Genomic DNA, 21,615 nt, shown 5'->3' with positions numbered 1-21,615 from the left:
AATTACTTTTATACCATCTATACTTGTGTTCCAACTTTTCACACGCTAGAGAATTGGGATGGTTAATTAAATAAAGGCTCATTTGTGAGTCACTCCATGCTAATGAGATAAAATCAGAGGCTGCCATTACAGTGTTCAAAACAAAAATGTGTGTGCGTATGAGTATGTGAAAATAGAGAGGGAAAATAGAGAGTTGATCCGCTATCTATGTTCAATTTTGAGCTGTGCATTTTAAAAGGAATACTTGCAAAATAAGAGTTTTGCTTAAAGGAAGCAACCAGGATGGCAAGGGAAATCCTATTATAAGGTATGGGCTGTTCAGCCATGGTTGCAAATCTTCAAGTACAAGAAAAGAAAAAGTAAACTTGAGGAAAACAGATTTGGGCTCATCGAGGAATAAAACTTTAACCAATCAAACAGATAGATCCTGGCACATTTCCAGGAGTTGGACATTATCAGGCAAAATTATTACCTGGTTTATTACAATTTCCAAAACATGTCTGAATGCTGCCTGTTAGTGCAGAGGCAGACAAGGCACAATACACTCTACAGCTGTGAAGGCTGAGGTGTCAGCCTAACTCATTTCTGCCCCAGACTGCTACGGGACTCTAGGCAAGCCACTTAATAACCACTCACTCAGTGCCCAAGAAACTCTCCAGGACTTCCAGTCACAGAGCTGGTGCCTCTCTGCACTGCTGAGGGGCATGCACATGAATGCTTCCTCCTTGAATTCCCCAAATCCACAAACGCCCAGAACCAGTTAAAAGGAGTGTGTCAATCGACAGATATACATTCACTCACACCCCCACATGTAACACTGCATTCTACCTAACCCATCTCACTCACCAATAAACCTATTATACCCATTACAAGACTATATTCAGACCAATCATCGGGCTGCTTATTTCAAACCACAGCCAGATTTTTGAAAGATCTGTAACCATAAAGTCTAGGAATACTTCAGAATTCTTGTGAAAAGGAAATGTTTACTCAAGTTTTTGACAAAATGGCTGTGCTGAAATGTAACTTGCAAGCGCTTTTATTATGTTGATTAGGTAGATATCAACCAAAGCTGCTGAGCTGTGTGTTTTTCATTTTCTGCTTACCTGAGGCCAATTTAATGAAGATTCATTGACTTTCTTCACTGAACCTGGCTGGAGTTTGTTTATAAGTCTGAAAAGAAAAAAAAAATACTCAACAAAAACATGGACATACAAATCTTGTCATTTTAAAAGTTAACCACAACAAAAATACCAGAAATATAAGGACTACAGGAAACTTGTGTGATTCTGATTCTTAAAGTAACTAGTAAAAAGAGTTCCAACTTGGAGAAAAGGAAAAAAAAAGACAGGTCACACTAAAAAAAATGTAAGAAAGGAGACAAGCCTGGACTATCAAGAATAAATCTATTGGGTGAATGAACACTTACTCGCAGAGGATTATGCCATCTTTTAAGCCCAGCTGAAAGTTTGTCCCAATGCTCAAGCCTGTAACTTCTTCTATCCAGTTGCGAAGATCTTCCTCTGCCTGATGGTCATATTTGGAGGCAATCTGTAAAACAGACATTTTAGAATTAAAGATTTCAAGAAAATACTGGTACTGACTAGCTTTTTATTACCCATTAAGATTAAAGCTAATATCATGGAGCAGTTTACCCTATATATTTCATTGGCTGGTCTAGTCAGAGATTGTAAGTAATAAAGTTAAAATACTATCTTTTATGTTTTTCATGACTTTACATGTATAACTGATATATTGTTTGTCTTCTCCATGGATGGGGGAGGGGCTAGAGGTAGGAAGAAAAGAAGGGACTCAAAAATTTCAAAAATGACTGTTAAAGTGGAATTTTAAAATACAAAAAAACCTGTTACTTTCCAATCAGCAAACTGAGGCTCAGTAAGGTAAAATTACTTATTTATACTAGGATTCATAATTAATAACGGCTGTAACTAGGATTCAAACCAAGCTCCCCAAACATATTGCTTTTTCTACCATACAACATTATTACAGTAACAAAATTAAAGAAAAAATTCTTCTAAAAAATATTCAAAGCCATCCAAAAATTTAAAGCCAAATTCACATGGGGAGCAAAATGAAAATGTACATGTAATTTAGAGAGCTAGGTAACTAGTTACCAATCAAGTACCTTGTTGCTAAGTTCAGGATAAATTCCACATCTTCAAAATAAATTTGCCAGTTTAAATAGACAAAAAACTTTGTGCTAAACAGTTCTCTTTTATCTATTCAATAAATAATGAGTGAGTTTCTAGTATACACAGTACCTAAGTATATGGGACATAACCCAACACACTTCCGGACACTATATCAGTTTTTTCACAGAAGACTCCTGCCATGCCCAAAGAAGCTGATATTATAGTCAGCAAATAATTTTTAAAGTTATCAAATAATAATCTCAACAAATACAAGTAAAATAAATAAGGACTTGATTTGAAAGCAAACCATAGAATCCAGCTAAGTTCTTTTAAACAAAATTATGTTAGGCATTGTGTTTACTTCCCATCTGTCATCTGTATGTAGTTTGGGTCTTATTTTTTAACTGTCACCCCATGCAACCCTCAGCTGCCCCCTTCTCCCAAAGAGCCATCCCATATGACAAAGAGTATTTTCTGGAGAAGGAAAAAGAAAAATCAACACAACTGGTCAATACACTGAAAAAGTCCAAAAACTTGTACAATAAGTATTACCAGTAGACCTCCCACCTCCACCAAGGGTTGGGGAATTTTTTGGTATATTTTCATTCCAGTCCCAATTGATCTTTATAATTTTGTTACATTTGCTTTTGGTTTTTTGGTGTGTCATTGCTCTTTCCACTTATATTGTTATAAGTCACTGTGTATGTTGTTTTATTGACTCTGCTCACACTTCACTGTATCAGTTCATATTGATTTTCCCATACTTCTGTGCATTCATCATTTCTTAGGGCACAGTAATATTCTATTGCATTCACGTACCACAATTTGTTTAGCCATTCAAGTATATCTACTTGTTTCCAATTCTTAGCTATCATAAAGTGCTAGTACAAGGATATTTTTTCCTTATCAATGGCTTCCTTGGGATATTAAGGCACTAATGGAGTCTCTAGTTCCAAGGGTAGGGACCTATTAGTCACTTTATTTGCATAATTTCAAATTGCTTTCCAAAATGATCATATCATTTCACAGCTCCACCAACAATGTATTGGTGTTCCTATCTTTCCATAACCCCTCCAACATTCTTGTCACCAAGTTTCTAATCATGGGGTAAAACCTCAGGGCTGTTTTCATCTGCATCTCTCTTAATTGAGATCTGGAGCATTTTATCATGTGGTTGTGAACACTTTGCAGAACTGTTTGTTTATATCTTCTGACCATTTGTTTATTAGGGAAAGGCTATTCATTTTATATGTATTTATTAATTGTTCACATATATATATACACACACACATGCACACATATATATATATATATGTACACACACACACACACACACACACACACACACACACACACACACACACATATATGTTTAAAAAAATGGAATAGTGGATACAGTGCTGGGCCTGGAATCAAGAAGACTCATTTTCCTGAGTTCAAATCTAGCCTCAGACACTTAACTAGCTGGGTGACCCTGGGCAAGTCACTTAACCCTGCTTGCCTCAGTTTCCTCATCTGTAAAATGAGCTGGAGAAGGAAATGGCAAACCACTCCAGGATCTTTGCCAATAAAACCCCAAATGGGGTCACAAAGAGTTGGACATGACTGAAATGACTGAACAACATCTTGGATATATCTAATTGTTTTTTCTTAATAGTTCTAATGAATGTGTATGCTGTCCTAATTCTTCAATTATACATCTTTCAGTGTTTCTTTGTAGACTTCATGTCTGTCAAATCAAATGGCATCTATTTACCATTTACTCTGTGCCAGGCACTAAGCTAAATGCCTAGAATACAAAGAAAGGCAAAAATAGTCCCTGCCTTTAATGAGCTCACATTCTAACAGAGTCAGACAACACCATTGCTGATTCTCCCTTATTTAATTTGTTCCACCGACCTATGTATCTGTTTTTTTAACCAGTACTAAATCATTTTGGTGATTGTTTTCTTATAAAATAGTGTGAAGGCTAGAAGGGCCATTACCTCTTCATTCTTACCTTTTTAAAATTATTTCTCCCTTGATTTTCTATCTTATGCCTCTAAGTTAACGGTTATTTTATCTAATGTCTGTAAAGCATCCCTATGGTCGGACTGGCATAGCTAATCTGTGGATTAGCTTTGGTAGTATGATGCACTGGGTTTCTACTAGAATTGCCTTGCATTTGCTTCCTTGAGTCACACCAGTATTACTGCTTCAAACTTGAAATGACTAAATATTCAATATTCTAGACTAGTGCAGATAGCCACGTTCCAGGCCTCCCAGCTTCAAGTCTCTCCTCACTCCTAAACATTTTTCACTCAGCTACTAAAGTAATTTTCCTAAAAGCAAAGGTCTACCTGTATCAACCCATCCTCAGTAAACTCTAGTGGTTTTCTATTACTTCCAGGATCAAGTATAAAGTCCTCCTGCATTTAAAGCTCTTCATAACCTAACCCATTCCTACCCACCACCTCCATAAGCCCTGAACACCAGCTTAACAGCTGTTCCTCACACAGGGTACACCACCTATTTCTTTGCTGTTTGCCTCCCCTTTTTCCCCCACGCCTGAAATGTTTTCTCTTCTCACCTTTACCTCCTAACTTTCTGGACTAGGTGGCTGCTGATGTCCCTTTCAGCTCTCAAATTCAGTGATTTTTTTTTTTAGTATTGCCTCACAAAACAGATAAAACTAGTGGAATTGAAAATAAATCTATAGTAATAAAATCAGTGTAAAACCCACATAAGCTGCATCATCTTTAGAGTACTTCTAGCTGAAACTGGATAGAGGACAAACAATAAAACAGAATGTTAGCTTTCTTCTTTCTTTTTTTTTAAAATTAAATTAACCAAAGGCTTATCTATTTTATTGGGTTTTTCATAAAACCAGCTCTTAGTTTTATTACTTCAATAGTTTTCTTAATTTCAATTTTATAAATTTTTCTTTTGGTTTTCAATATTTCTAATTTGGTGTTTAGTTGAGGATTTTTAATTTGTTCTTTTTCTAGTTTTTTTTCTAATTGTATGCCCAATTCATTAATCTCCTCTTTTTCTATTTTATTTATGTAAGCATTTAGAGATATAAAACTTCCCCTAAGAACTGCTTTCGCTGCATCCCATAGGTTTTGGTATGTTGTCTCATTATTGTCATTCTCTTGAATGAAATTATTGTTTCTATGATTTGTTGTTTGACCCAATCTTTTTTAGGATTAGATTATTTAGTTTCCAATTATTTTTTAGTCTATCTTTCCATGGCCCTTTATTTACATATAATTTTTATTGCATCATGATCTGAAAAGGATGCATTTAATATTTCTGCCTTTCTGCATTGGATTGTGAGGTTTTTATGCCCTAGTACATGGTCAATTTTTGTGTATGTGCCATGTACTGCCAAGAAAAAAGTATATTCCTTTCTATCCCCATTCAGTTTTCTGCAGAGGTCTATCATACCTAACTTTTCTAATGTTCTATTCACCTCCTTAACTTCTTTCTTGTTTACTTTGTGGTTAGACTTATCTAGTGCTGAGAGGGGGAGGTTCAGGTCCCCCACTAGTATAGTTTTGCTGTCTATTTCTTCCTGTAACTCCCTGAGCTTCTCCTGTAAGAATTTGGATGCTATACCATTTGATGCATACATATTTAGTAATGATATTACTTCATTGTCTATGGTGCCTTTTAGCAGGATGTAGTTTCCTTCCTTATCTCTTTTGATTAGATCTATTTTTGCTTTTGCTTTGTTGGAGATCAGGATTGCTACCCCTGCTTTTTTCACTTCAGCTGATGCATAATATATTCTGCTCCAGCCTTTTACCTTTACCCTGTATGTGCCACTCTTTTTCAAATGTGTTTCCTGTAAACAACATATTGTAGGATTATGGTTTTTAATCCATTCTGCAATCCGTTTCCGTTTTATGGGAGAGTTCATCCCATTCACATTCACAGTTATGATTACTATCTGTGTCTTTTTCTCCATCCTTTTTCCCCCATTTATGCCTTTCTTTCTCCTTTTCTTCTCCCCTTCACTAGTGTTTTGCTTTTGACCACGCCTCCTTCAGTCCCTTCCCCTTTTATTATCCCTTTCCCTTTTCTTCTTTAGTCTTACTTCCCCTCCTTCTTTCCCCCCTCCCTTTTCTTTCCCCTTTTCCCTCCTACTGCCTATAGGGCAAGTTAGATTTCTATACCTAACTGATTATATTATGCACTTCTTGAGCCAAATCTGATGAGAGTAAGGTTCAAACAATGCTCCCCCCTTCTTTCCCTCTGCTGTAATAGGATTTTGTGTCTTTTCCTGTAATGTAATTTACCTTGTCTGCCTCCTCCTTTCTCAGTACATTTTCTAAGATCAGATTGATCCACTTATTTGGATCCATTTAACCCACTTGATTAGATTTTTTTTATCATTACATCAAAGTCAACTAATATCCACCCTCTTTATGTATACTCCTTTAACAAGGTGTAATAACAATACAGTTCTCAAGGTTGCAAGTCTCATATTCCCTTGTAGGGGTTTAAACAGCCCCCCCCTTAACAACATATTGTATCCTTCTGTCCCATTTACCTTTTTAAGTCCTTCTTGAGTCCTGTACTTGAAGATCAAATTTTTTGTTGAGCTCTGGTCTTTTTATCAGGAAAGTTTGGAAGTCTCCTATTTGTTGAATATCCACCTCCTCCCTTGAAAAATGATGCTCATTTTTGCTGGGTAATTGATCCTTGGCTGCATTCCAAGCTCCTTTGCCTTACGGAATATCATGTTCCATGCCCTGCGGTCTTTTAATGTAGAAGCTGCAAGGTCCTGTGTAATCCTGACTGTGGTTCCATGATATTTAAATTCTTTCTTTCTGGCTGCTTGCAGCACCTTCTCTTTCATCTGGTAATTTTGGAATTTTGCTATTATATTTTGGCGTTGTCAATTTGGGATCTCTTTCAGGTGGTGATGGTGGATTCTTTCTATGGTTATTTTCCCTTCTGGTTCTAGGACTTCTGGGCAGTTTTCCTTTATGATTTCCTGAAAGATACTGTCCAGGCTTTTTTTTTCATCATGATTTTCAGGTAGTCCAATAATTTTTAAATTGTCTCTCCTGAGTCGATTTTCCAGGTCGGTTGTTTTACTGATGAGGTATTTTACATTTTCATCTTTTTTTCATTTTTTTGTTTCTGTTTGACTGATTCTTGCTCTCTCATAGAGACATTAGTTTCCATTTGTCCAATTCTAGTTTTTAACAGATTGTTTTCTTCTGTTAGTTTTTGTACTTCCTTCTTCAACTGGCCAATTGTGTTTTTTAGGGACTTGTTTCCTTCAGTATACTCTTCTGTTAGTTTTTGTCTTCCTTCTTCAATGGCCAATTGTGTTTTTAGGGACTTGTTTTCTTCAGTGTATTTTTTTTCCAATGGCCAATTGTATTTTTGAAGGACTCTTTTACCTCTCTCATTTGACTATCAAAATCCTTCTTGAGCTCTTCTAAGAAGGCTTTTTGGGCTTCAGACCAGTTCATATTCCCTTCTGTTGTTGCAGATGTGGGTTTGTTGACAATGTTGTCCTCTTCAGAATTTCTGTCTTGATCTTCACTCTTCTCATAATATGAATCTATGGTACGTTTCTTTTTACTCATGGTGTTTCTTTATTTTCCTGGCCTTTAAAGAGATTGAGCTCTCCTGCTGGGGAACAGAGGGTACTGACCCAAGCTTCTTGTGTTGGGAGCCTAGGTCTTGGTCACTGGCTTTGTGTGCTGGGGCCTCTTATGCTGGGAACTGGAGGCTGTAGGTTTCTGGCGCCTTACCTTGTGCTGAGCTGGAATCAGCAAGGCTGGAACTTTCAGGCAATTCTAGGTTGCCTGCTTTTCCTTTCCTTTAGCTTTCTTCCGCTCCTATTAGATGGTTGCTGCAGGATGTTTATCTGCCTGGGGCTGCTTGCAGTGCTGTCTCCCTCGTTTCTGCTAATGCACTTCTGCTAATGCACCGGGAGATTCCTTTTCGGTGGAATGCCGAGGCTCCTGGTGGTTTTCTGAGCTGGTTTCCACCAGTTCCCCCCACCCTCACTGAGGCACTCGGAGGTCCAGGTGTTGGTGTTTGCCTGCTCTACCACCTGGGCTTCAGGATTTCTTCACAATTGGAGGCTTCAGGGCTCCTACAGCTCACCTGGTGTTGAGTTGGAATCAGCAAGGCTGGGGCTTTAGGAAGCCTTTAGGTTGCTTTCCTTTACCTCCTTTCAGATGAATGCCGCAGGGTACTTGTCCGCCTGGGGCCCCTTGTAGTTCTACCTCCCTTGTGTTTTCTGAGGCACTGGGAGACCCGTTTGCTGGGCTACTGCACTGCTGCTCCTCGTGTTTCTTCTAGTTCAGGTGTTCCAGGGTTTTTTTTTCTGGGGTGATATTTCTGGGTTTTCAGAGGTTGACAGGGGAGAGTGAGAGAGACTACCTTTTCACTCCGCCATCTTGGCTCCCGGAAGCAGCAGCGTCCAGAATGTTAGCTTTCATCAATTGACAAAGAACTTCCCATTTTTATATCCTTAACACCTTAGTTCCCAAAGTACTATTTGAAAGAACAAAAACGTCACTCAAGAAGATGAAAAGAATGGCTGGACCAGATCAAAACATACCAAATCAAGGAAATTAGTGTTGGAGATGACCACCCTGCCATAATATTAAGACATCATTTTATGAGCTATCTTCTTATTTGAATGAAATGTTACTATCTCACGCTCAATGTGCCGTAATTTCTCAAAGGAAATGATATTAGAGATTAATGCAGTAGGATTATGGCTTTAGGAGGGGACAATCCCAAATGAGAAACTTAATAGTTGTTAGGTAGCTGGGTAGTGCAGTGGTTATAGCACTGGACAAAGGAGCCAGAAAGATCTGAATCCAAATCCTGCCTCAAACACTTAACAGCCATGTAACTTCAGGCAAATTACTTAACTGTGCTGATTACAAAACGGGGGGGGGGGGGGGGTGTGTGCAAATCTCCAGGCATCCTGATCTATATTTTGCCACTGGACCCAGATGGCTCCAGAGAAGAAAGTGAGGCTGGTGACACTGCACAGCCCTCCCTCACTTAAATCCAATTCATTTGCAAGTCATGGCATCACCTTTCTGATATCATGGTCCTCTTCAAGAACAAAGGACAAACAACAGCTTACTGGACCTTCTCAATGAAATTCAAAAGCAATCTGCCTAACATTCCAGCATAGCAAACTAACTGCTGAAAAAACCCCAGAAGTCCAGAATATGGCATATAACTGTCTTTTTTTTTTAAGACAATTGTGGTTAAGTGACTTGCCCAGGGTCACACAGCTAGTTAAGTGTCAAGTGTTTGGTCTGAGGACAGATTTGAACTCAGGTCCTCCCAACTTCAGGGCCAGTACTCTATCCACTGAGCCACCTAGCTCTCCCTTTAACTGTATCTCTTATTGGGCACATGTGTACCGGAAGTGATGGCAAGTAGGAAACTATAGGGCTTTTAGCACTGGACATAGGAGTCAGGACTACTTTAGGTTCAGATGTTCTCTCTGCCACTAGCCACGTAACCTGGGTAAACTACTTTCCTTCATCTAAACCAGATGGCCTGCAAGGGCCTTTTCAGCACTATTGTTCCGTAAAGCAAAAACCTATATTAGCAACCCAGTGTTTAACTGATGTAATCCATGACCACAAAAAGCCCAAGAGAACCCCTAAACTGACTCATCTAATGATCCCTATTCCCAATGAGGGGAGAGAGCAGGCAAAGACCACACTGATTTAAAATACAGGTTCATGCAGAAAATGCTAATGGAGAATAGTGGAAAATTACTCCAAGTCATACTTGGAGGAGACACAATAGGTGTTTTCAGGTATTGAAGGGTTATCATGTATGTGGAAGAAGGCCTGACCCTAGAGGGCAGAACCAGAAGCAGTGAGTGGAAGCTACAAAGAAGCCAACTGAAGCCTGATGGAAGGAAAAGTTTCCTCACAACCAAAGTCCACTGGTATGGGGTAGAGCTTGTGAGGTACCTCATCCTTGTTAGTCAAAGTGCTGCAGCAGGGATTCTTTTCTACGTACAGGTTAGACCAGACAAGAGCTTCCTTTGATCAAATACTGCCTTCTGCAGGAGGCTTTTCCTCTGCTGCTACGGTGTGCCTCTGAGGTCCCATCCCACCCATAAAGTACATGTGCCGTATGGATAGCATTAGTTGCTTGTCACCTCCTCCATGAGAATGGGAGCTCCTCTAGCATAGGAACAGTATTTTTGGTTTTCTTGATATTCCTAGGGATCAACACAGTGCCTGGCACACTGTAACCATTAAATAAATGCTTGTTGACTGGCCATGTTTTACTATATAGAGACAACTCACATGTAAATAGCTTGTTTTACTCTGCTTCCTAAATATTTCTAATTATTCTCAATCTTGGGAATGAAAGACTTAAGTTTTTTGTCCACAAAGAAATGCAACTAAATAGAATAAGTAGCCTTAAAAAGATATGGGGAAATGGCTTTAAAGAAAAGTCAAAGGCTTTAGGATTTTTTTTTGTTAGCAATTTTAAAAAGAAATCACAGAATTAGGATACTTCATTAAGAAAATTCTTAAATACTTAAGAAAAACCATTAACTCTGGGTTATTAATCTTTAACTCAATCCCCTCCCCACATCCCTTAAGAGTCTTCCTTAAATTATTTCCTAATATATCTCATCTCCGCCTGGACTCTGGATAGGCATCTCAAATTTTACATGTCAAAAAAGACGTCATTTATTGTTTTCCCCTAAATCTACCCTTTCTTCTGAACAGAACTTCTATTGAGGTCACCGCCATAGTTCTACGCACCCTGGTTCACAACCTGAGAGTCCTCTTTACTCTTCACTTTCCCTCACCTCCAGCAGACCATTCATCAATAGCTGCACTTCCCTAACATTTCCCACTACTTCTCTCTACTCAGCCTGGGGTTCAGACAGCCTCATCACCTCTCACCTGTCTGTTGCCATAGCATCCCCTCCTCTGCTGTCTCTCCCCACAGCTGCCCCAGTGATCCTGTTACAGCATACATTTGATGACTTCTCCCCTTAGTTCAAGAAGGTTCAATGGCTCACTCATGCCAAGGATAAACACAACAAAACACCTCCTGTCCTCCTGCCTCTTCGCCCCTGTATACAAAACCTTCAATACTCAGCCTCCTCTTCCCAAGAATTTTCAGTAGTAACCCATTCATTGCCTTTAGGAACCAATACAAACTCTTAAGTCCTTGCACACAATTTAGTCCTAACCTAGTGTTCTAGTCTAGTCTTCTTCCATAAATTGCATTCCCTTCTCCACATTCTCTACTCTTGCTCCACTGGACTAAGGGGTTCCCTTAACTTCCCCACCTCCAAATGTTTGTGCAGATTTGGAATACAAGACTGCCACAAGTTGTAATTGTTGAAATTTTCTTTCCTCCAGGCTAGCTCAGATACCACATCAATGAAATAGTACAGAATACCAATGAGTTAAATTTTTAAAATTAAGACAGTTTTGCCCTCATGAAGTCTACAGCTTAGCAGGGAGACAAAACACACACAGAAATAACTATAACACAATAATATATGTTGAAGTTAACAAGTATTCATTTTTTTAAATTAATTTTTAGTTTTCAACACTTTCATAAGCTTTTGAATTTTAAATTTTCTCCCCCTCCTTCCCCAAGAGGGCATGCAATCTGATATAGCCTCTACATATACATTCCTATTAAACATACTTTCACATTAGTCATGTTGTAAAGAAGAATTAGAACCAATAGGAGAAACCACAAGAAAGAAGAAACAAAACAGAAGGAAAAAAAAAAGAGCAAACAGTATGCTTTGATCTGCATTCAAACTCCATAGTTCTTTCTCCGGATGTGGATGGCATTTTCCATCATGAGATTCTGGAGATGTCTTAGAACCTTGCACTGCTGAGAAGCGCTAAGTCTATCAACGTTAAGTCACTGCACAACGCAGCTGTTACTGTGTACAATGTTCTCCTGGTTCTGCTCACTTCACTCGGCATCAGTCCATACAAGTCTTTCCACGTTTTTCTGAAGTCTGCTTGCTGTTCATCATTACTTATAGCCCAATCATATTCCATTACATTCACATACCATGACTTGCTCAGCCATTCCCCAATCAATGGACATCCCCTCAATTTCCAGTTCTTTGATAGCACAGAAACAGCTGCCATAAATGTTTTTGTACACGTGGGCCCTTTTCCCATTTGTATGATCTCTCTGGGACACAGCCCTGGAAGGGCTATTGCTGGGTCAAAGAACAAGTATTCATTAAGCCCCCACTATGTGCTAGATGTCAAACTAACTTTTGAAGCTACACATAAAGACTTAAAAAAAAAGTTCCTGCCCTCAAGAATCTCACAACATAATCTAAACTAACCTAAGATAGATGCATTTTTTTTAAGTACAAAGAAAAAAAAAGAAAGCTTGGGTTTTGTCAGAAGGTAAAAGATGACACTTGGAGCCCAAGAGAATGAAGATTCAAAGTGGCTGTGGACTTCACAAGCAGGGTAACCTAGACACAGAGTTGCACTGTTGTAGAACCACAGATTTGGTCTGCCCAAGCCATTTCCGAACCAGATGTGACCTACCAACGGAAGTAGAAGCAAACCCAGTGGGAGAATAACGGGAAACATCCCAGTAAGCACATGCCCAGGAAGAATCATGGCACTGGATTGGAAACAGTTCTGGATTTGGAGTCAAGACCTGAGGGTCAACTACCAGCTCTGGCAAGTGCCCTTTAACAATAAAAGGGAATCCTGAGGGCTCAGAGGGGCCCAGCCAGCATGGAAGGCAGGCGCCTGCTCCTGCTGGACCCTCAAACACCAGCACTAGGTGAGGTTTAGGAAGCAGGGCATAAAACAGAGGAACTGAGGGAGTCCCAGCTGGAATTTCTTAGTAAAGAGGAAGGGTCAAGTCATTTCCTATGAGGTGGGGTTACATTATAGCCAGGAGAAACTCAATTTGTTTAGAATTTAAAATACATTTTTTCATATGGAATATATGGTTATGCTAAAGTTAGTACTAAAAATACTGGTTATATTCCCAGACTTGCCCACATTTTTTAAAGCTATACTTTAGCAGAAGCTGATACTGCACTCTAAAGAGATTTCTAACACTGTTTCCATAGTGAAAATGTGCTACAACTTGGAATGCCAAATGCCACAAACATCTCTTCCTGCCAGAGAGAAGGTGGCCAGATGCCATGGCCATTGATATATAACTGGCATTAAATGAGGTTTAAGACTTTCTTGTTACTAGAATAAGAAATTTTTAAAAGGCCCAGTGGTTTGAAAGGTCAAATTATGTTACAAGCCAATTATTATCACCTGTCTTTTTGGGGCTAGGTACAGTACAAATAATGAAAAATCATAGCTAATTTTAACTAAATCTTAGCCTATACCTTTCAGGTAAAAAGAAAGGCCCTTGAGATTATCTAGTCCAGGCTACCTGCTTTTCAAATACAAAAACAAACTTTAGAATTTGCAGGCAGTACAAAAACAACAGATTGTCCAGGCTAGCCATAGTTTGCCAACCCCCGATTCTGGTCCAACCGTCTTGTTTACAGATGAGAGAAATGAGCACTACGGAGACTGAATAACCCATTGCCCAGTACCCCACAGCTATTGGGTGGTGGAACCCAGATGAGAATCTAGGTTTGGCCAACTATGACCTAGTGTTCTCTACACTGTCACACCATCTCAAATGTTCCCAAAAGACAGCAGAAAAGGAGGAAAACTGGAGAAGCTGGAAAAGCAAAGGGCTTAGAGAAAGAAGACCAATAGGTCCTGAAATAATCAAGAATTGGTTACATATTGGTCCAAACCTCCATTATAGTAAAGAAATGTCCACATACAAAATCTACGTGCTTGTACATGAACTACAGATCTAAGAAGAATTTGGATATAGTAAGAACTGAAAAGGAACTTAAATGTTATCTACAGACCAACATTTTACAAATGTTTGGAAAGGTTCAGTCACTTGCCCAGAGACTCTAAAATGTCAGCTAGCAAATCTGAACTAGAATTCAATCTCCTTCATCCCAATTCAATGCTTATCCCTCTACACTGTATGGTCTCGAAGAATGGCCTTTACATATGTAAAAATTAGTATTTCTAAAGAGGTGTGATTTAATTGGGAACAACTCCAACTCTCTCAGTGAGATAAATCCACATTATTCTGAAAACCCTGGTAACAAAAAGACGCACCTCAAAGACCCAATATTATTAGGTTTTTAAAATACTTGAGACTTACCTATTTAAATGTACTAAAAAAAATTCCAATTACCTCCACTTAAGTATCTACTATTGAGAAGACAATGCAAAGGTGCTGGGGATACAGAGATTAAAAAAAAAAAATTTTAAGAGCTCTACCTAAAATACTAAAAATAGAGTACTTAAAGATACTTAGTAGATTTTTAAACGTTCATACTTATGTTCTTATTTAACAAAGTCTATGCTATAAGTCTATGCCCAAAGGGCATCTCAAGCTGCTATTACAGAGTTGGCAGATTTCAGGAAACCTTCCAAAAATTGAGGAAACTTAAGTTTGCCTGTTTAACCTACAATGCAAAAGCTCTCAGTAAACAGCAGCATCACCAAAAGAAAAAAATTGTTAATCTTAATCCTGAGTGGCAGTTTCTTAGTATTATTAGAAAGACTATGGTTCTGTGATTACACTGTGTAGATGACCTTACTTAGATTTCAACTAAAATGGAACCTGTTAGAATCACAGAACATGTTCTGTATGTAGGCTACCTCCTGCTCTGAAGGGGGAAATTTTTGAGATTATCTTGAAGTTAATCTACTGACCACATGTAATCCTTTTAAAAGGGGAAATTCAAGGAGAGGAATTAAGTGCACTTAAAATTCTACAACCCTGGTCTTGATCTGTTCTGACAAGCAGCGTTCATTTTTGTAAAAGGTTAAAGAAATCGGTGGAGACTCTGTGCTGCTGCATAAGTAAGGAATTGTAGTTTGCCATAAACCACCTGTGAGAGGTTGGCTAAATCATTACCCTCTATGGACCAGTAGTGCTCCTCACTTGTAAAAAGGAGGCATTTGGCCTAGATATTATCTAGGGTCACTAGCTCTCCAAAGTGGGGCCATACACCCAAGTAAGACAACTGGCGGGTGTACAAGAAGAAACTATAAATGCCTTGGGGCCCCCACCATAACCAGTTTTGAACAGAGGCTGCACCTGCTTCCTGGCACAACAGGGCATCAGCTATGAGAGGTAGAGGCAAAGGAAAAAAAGGGGGTCCATGAAACACTGGGGTGTGCATAAGACCAATCAGGGCAGCCCACTGCTGGTTTTCCTCTGCCTCCTCACCTCCCTTCCAAAGGCCCTGAAGAGTGCTGGTGGTGGGAGGACACAAGGGTGAGCAAGGTGCCTACCCTACTAAAACCTAACAAAACCTGATAACTCTTCAAATGTTGAAGCCAAAATAACATTATTTCCTGCCTCTCCATGCCCTACAGCCCTCCTCATCCTCACATGCGCACCTTCTCCGCCTCCCTCCCCCCACTTCTTTAAGCTAAAAATTCCCTGTTCTGTCAATCAACCAGTCAAGGTAGGACACTGTTTCCACAGCCTTGGACATCAATCCTCCAAATAGAGATTGACCAGGGCAGGGTAAAATGGACATTATATTGAGATCACAGCAGCAGCCTCTTTTTTTTTTTTTTATTTTGGGTGAGGCAATTGGGGTTAAGTGACTTGCCCAAGAGTCACACAGCTAGAAGTGTTATATGTCTGAGGCTGGATTTGAACTCAGGTCCTCCTGACTCTATCCACTGCCGACACCTAGCTGCCCATGCAGCAGTCTCTTTAGGGGCTTTTTAGCACATGGCCTCAAAGCTTTTTCACATAAATTACTGCTTATCCACACTTCCTCCAAATATAGTTGATTTTGTGAGCCCAAGTACAGGCTGCTTCAGGTCAGTATTTCAACTCATCACAGGAAAATTCAAAACAACCAAAGCTGATATTTTCAAGATTAAATACAACTTCCAAAGTTCTCCTTATTAGGAGACATGTATTATATATTACATATTGACAATGTAAAGACAATTGCAAATTAACCACTTTTATAATAAAAATACCTTTGACAGAAAGCTCCTTTAGAAAAGGTCCACAGGAGCAGCTAGTTGGCTCAGTGGATAGAGCACCGGCCCTGGAGTCAAGAGGACCGGAGTTCAAATCCTGCCTCTGACACCTGACATTTAGTAGCTGTATGACCCGGGGCAAGTCACTTAACCCCACTGCCTAGGCTCCCCCACCTCCCAAAAAAAGGGCCAGAAGTGATACAGGCAGAATATCCTGAATAAAGTACACTCCTATTCTCTGATCTTGATTTCTTCCAATATTATGAAATCAATACCTTTTAATTTGTAATGTTTTTTGTTTTGTTTTGTTTTTGCCTTTTTGGCTTACAGTATATAAAAAGTGAAAGAGATGCCTAAGTGTGCTGTTCTAAATTATGTACTGTCATTCATGCTGTATTACATACCTTCATTTCCTAACCAAAATATTTCTGGAGTCCATGTTTATTTTGGCACGTATTGCATTAGTATGAAATATAAGGCTTTTAAAAAAAATCAGACTGTTCTTAAAGTACATATACACAAATACTCTACACTTGACAATTTTATATCCTAAATTCAAGCACTTGCCCCTTTACCAAGTAACCTAAATAGGAACATTGGTGTTTAAAAAGGGGGGGGGGCCCACAAAAATGTACATAAGCTTTTCACATAACTGCATGGAGAAACAATCTGCCTTATGCCTCCTGGACTTAAGCCTGGTTTACTGGAACCCTTTTGTGTATTATTATACAGAGGATGGAAATCTACAGATTTTTCTTTGAATGGATATAAACATTCAGTATGTAAGGGATAAATTCCTTCACTACACAATTTCCCCCCCAACCTTTTCATATAAATCTATCATTTTGACTCACAGAGGAATGATTCAAAGCCATCATAGACCACTAGGAAGGCTGAATCCTTCATTATTTTCACCTAGCCCCAGAACTCTAAAATCCATAATGTGGATGTTTTACTAATCCTATACTTTCTTTAAGAAATAGAAGCTGAGGGGCAGCTAGGTGACGCCGTGGATTGAGTGCCAGCCCTGGAGTCAGGAGGACCTGAGTTCAAACGCAGCCTCAGACACATCATTCACTAGCTATGCGACTCTGGGCAAGTCATTTAACCCCAACTGCCCTCACCAAAAACAAACAAACAAACAAACAAAAAAAAACCAAAACAGAAGCCAGGAACACCTGGGTTCAGGTCTCACCTCTAACACATGCTGACTATATGACCCTTATCGAGTCAACTAAACTTCTGACTGCTCTGGGCAGTCCTCTGCCATCATAATTGAAGGGAAGGCACTGACCCAAATTGAGAGAGTAAGTTTCCTCACCTGGGAACTCCCTCTATCAATGAAATCATAGGTCCAATCAATCTCTTCCTTTATTAGTGAAATCAAATCAGATCATACGTAGTGCTTCACAAACCTCAAAGTGATGTGATGTGCGCTATTATTATTATACACCTTAAGGATGTCAAAGACAAAGCTCTCATTCCCCAAAACATTCCTAGCTAAAGCATTCTAAATGACGCCAAAATGGAATAGGCCACTAGGTGGCGCAGTGAATAGTATGTTGGGCCTGGACTCAGGAAGACTAGAGTTCAAATCAGACCTCGGGCACTAGCTGTGCGACCCTGGGCAAGCTGCTTAACTCAGTTTGCCTCAGTCTCTCAACGGTAAAACAGGGATAATAACAGCATTTGATCCCATTTTCAGAGAACAACTGTAAATACTTAGCACAGTACTGATATATAGTACTATATAAATATTAGAATGTTAACTATTATAAATTATTTTAAATTGGCACATTTGATACTGAAAAAGGCAACCATGAGACAAAAGTCACCAATACATGTGCCTACTCTCTTATCTACATAAAATTTCAGTAATCCATAAACAGAGGACATCTTTGATGAAAATCTTAGGAGGAACAAGTAGATTTTCTTTCTGCAGAATAGTCAATGGTCCACATAATATTTCACAATTAAATGAAAGATATGGAGAATTCACAATCCAACTATGTTTACTGTTTGCCAATTAAGAAAGAGTATTTGATTCAGGAGAAACTAAGAAAATTCATTCAAGATTCCTTGAAGAATCTAACAGGAATAACTGGTCAATGACCCTCGGATGATAAAGATCGGGTGAAAAATACATAACAACAGCTAGCATTTACATAGCAGCTTAAGATTTGCAAAGCACTTTACAAAAATGTTATCTCATTTGATCCTCAAAACAACCTTAGAAGGTAGGTGATATTATCCTCATTTTACAGGATGAGGGAACTGAGGTAGAGGTTAAGTGACTTACCCTGGTTCACACGTAGGTATCTAAGGCTGGATTTGAACTCAGGATTTGATTCCAGGTCCAGGGCTCTCTTCACTGCACCACTTACCTGCAGTTATGTATTAACTCACTTGATCCTGGGAAGTTAAGTACTATTATTATCTCCATTTTATAGAGAGGAAATATAGGGTAAGTGACTTGGCCCACAGAATCATACAGCTAATTGTCTGAAGCAGGATTCTACCTCAGGTATTCCAGACTCCAAGGCCTATGTTCTATATACTGCACCACCAAGATGCAGTTCCTTCACTTCATGGAATAGAATCAATCTGGTCCTAAGAGACCTGGATTTATTTAAAGCAGCTGGTGCCTTCCTCACCTCCCCCCCCAATAACTCTTTAGTTTTCAATTCCCTCTCAACTACAATCATTTTGCCCTTTCCAAATCAAGATTCGCAGCTGAGTCTTCCATAAGGAGGTTTCTCCCCTTGAGCAGTCTTTAAGCAAAGGGTAGGTGTAGATGTAGATGGCCTCTTGTTGGATATACTGGAAAGGAGGTTCTTGGGAAGTTATGACTTTGACCAGAAAGCTGTGTAATTTTGTGCTCCTCTATGTTCTCTTTCTACTCTAAGATGCTTTCTCTCTGAAGCAGGGCTGGAGGAAGTGGGATACCTTACAGAAATCACCTAGGGTGATATTTGCAGCACACAGAATAGACTGAAAGGCAATATAGGAGGAAGAAGGCAGGGGCTGAATGAAGCTTCAACCTTAGCGGACACTATGAGGGAGCAGAACTGTTGAAGATAGAAGTATCAGCCAAAATAGAAGGAAACCAGTTATGATCAAAACCCTACCCCTTACCTCTCCAGCTCTCCTCTTCCTGTGAAACTGTGGTCCCAATTTGTACATAAAGAGAAAAGGCTTTTAGTAAGTACTTTCTGTGTGCTCTGCACTGGGGATACAAATGGAAGGAGCTACTCTGACTGGCAGAGACAACTTGCAGAAGTCATCATCTCTCTCTGGTCCATATTTAAATACTGTTAGATAAATTATGTAGGATGGCTATCCAAATGTACGGTGAAAGATGAGAAATAGACATCCTTCATCTACTTGGTCTTTGAGTCAGACTCCTTTTGAGTGATTACAGATCTCTTCCAGAAGACTACAGTGTTCTGGGGCTTGATGAAATAATACAACATCATTTATAAATAGGAATATCTGTAGAATCGCACCATCTACAGGTAGCATCTCTTCAACATGGATTCTGCTGCATCCTCTCTATCAGTGACAAATGCCTTTGTTAAGCATGTAACTTTTTACACAGCTATTAAATAGCACCACTTATTATGTTTTGCATGATTGAACATGTATAACCTATACATCAAATTGCTTACTGTCTCAGGAAGGGGGGAGGTGAGCAAAGGAGACAGACAAAATTCTTAAAAACTGTCTTTACATTTAACTGGAGGAAAATATGAAATATTTTGCAAATAAATAGCACCATTATAATCTTCCAGGAATCATATGGAGAGATGCCAGAAGGACTCAATTAAAATATGGATTCTGGAGCTTAACACCCCAATTAATGGTAAAATTCTGGAACAAAACAGTAAAAAGATGGTTGTTTCTGAGTAATTAAAAAGGGAAGTAGGAAACACAATAAACAATCACAGGTTCACTAAGAACAAGTCATATCAAATCAACTTCATGTTACAGTAACATGAGCTGGACTGTAATACGTGTATAGTCAGAGCCTCGTGAACGCTGTATGCCCAAAGAATATCAATTAGTAAACCCATTTCAACCTGAAGGAAAGGCATCAGTGGTATGCCAGGGTCTCTGGACAAGCTGAAAATTGGTTTAAACACAAAATCTGAGAGAAATGCGAAGATCTACGCGCAGCTGATGAAAGACAACTTGTTGGACATCAGTAGCTCATATGAGAAAGTGGGAATTTTAGTTGACTGCCAGTGCAACATGAGCCAATGGTTTGCATTTGTAGATGCAAAATAACCAATAAAAAAGACCAACTTATAAGAAGGAAATCAACCAATGAAGGAATGGTCAGAGGAATAGATCAGGTTGGTGAGAGGTCCAGAACTATATCCCATAAGTAACAGCTTAAGAAACTCTAGATGCTTATTAAGAGAAAGACTGCAGCAGTGTGAAAACAAACATTAGCTATCTTCAAATTTTTGAAGGGAACTCACAAGGACTTCTAGTCCAATTCTTAATTACTATGAAAGGGAGTGAATTGCTTTCCCAGTGCCATCCAAAATCTGCTTTGGCCTTCCTCCTGCCTCATCTCCCACATCCCTGCCCAGTGATCATTGCTGAGTTGTTTGATAAGGGCAGAGGAGGCCCCAGCAGGTCTGACAAACTACCCAAAAAAATCACTAATGCCAACCTGGTCCCTGAACATAGTAGAAAATAAGATGCCTGGCTTGATGAAACTGAGGCATGTAGTTGGCCTCCAAGCTGATGAAGGGTGCCTGGACTCCTGGCTGCCCCACATGATCACAGAGACAGCTGTCCTTATTGAGATGCTGGTGGTGGCCCTAGGTGCCAAGGTATCTAGGTACAACATTTTCTCCATCCAGAACCCTTCGGCAGGTGCCACTGCCAAGAGTAGCATTGCTGTGTATGCTTGGAAGGGGGAGTTAGATTGAGGAATACCCGTGGTGCATGGAGCAGACCCTCTACTTTAAGAAGGGGCATCCACTTAACATGAGCCTCAAAGTCTTGGCAAGCCAGGCATCTCATTCTTTACCTATGTCCAGAGGTTACTCGTAAAGCAGCAAACTTCCTGATTACTAGAAATTAAAAAGAGAAGCCAGTAAATATTTTTTAAGACAAATAGATTTTTTTTTATCCCAAATTAAAAAAAAAAAGCAATGGAAGTGGTAGGAGACATAAATAGACCTTTCATTTTACATAGAAACACATAAAGTATATTATTGGTGAGCCACAGTATCACAGAATTTAGCCATGAGTTTATAAGTCAAGCCACCTCATTTGTTCCTAGTAAGGAGAATTCCCTAACATGCCAACCACACTCCCACTAGAAAAATCAGTGCAAGGAACAAAAATAGTAAGTTGGATTTTTTAAAAAAAGT

General features: G+C 39.3%; 1 protein-coding gene across 1 annotated transcript in view; it reads right to left on the bottom strand.

Annotated features, from left to right (window-relative positions):
- Positions 1 to 21,615, bottom strand: part of CNN3 (calponin 3) — a 41,011-nt gene that overhangs the window by 5,938 nt on the left and 13,458 nt on the right. The window contains exons 2-3 of the mRNA XM_020999454.2: positions 1,430 to 1,551; positions 1,107 to 1,173 (exon numbers count right to left, since the gene is read on the bottom strand). Coding sequence (XP_020855113.1) covers positions 1,107 to 1,173; positions 1,430 to 1,551 — 189 coding nt within the window. The remainder of the gene's footprint in view (positions 1 to 1,106; positions 1,174 to 1,429; positions 1,552 to 21,615) is intronic.

Source organism: Phascolarctos cinereus, unplaced genomic scaffold (genome assembly GCF_003287225.1).
Source record: "Phascolarctos cinereus isolate Bilbo 61053 unplaced genomic scaffold, phaCin_HiC Scaffold_5;HRSCAF=322, whole genome shotgun sequence".
NCBI classification, from domain to species: Eukaryota; Metazoa; Chordata; class Mammalia; order Diprotodontia; family Phascolarctidae; genus Phascolarctos; species Phascolarctos cinereus.
Note: the sequence above shows the minus strand (reverse complement) of the source record. Positions and strands in the feature narration are given on the sequence as shown.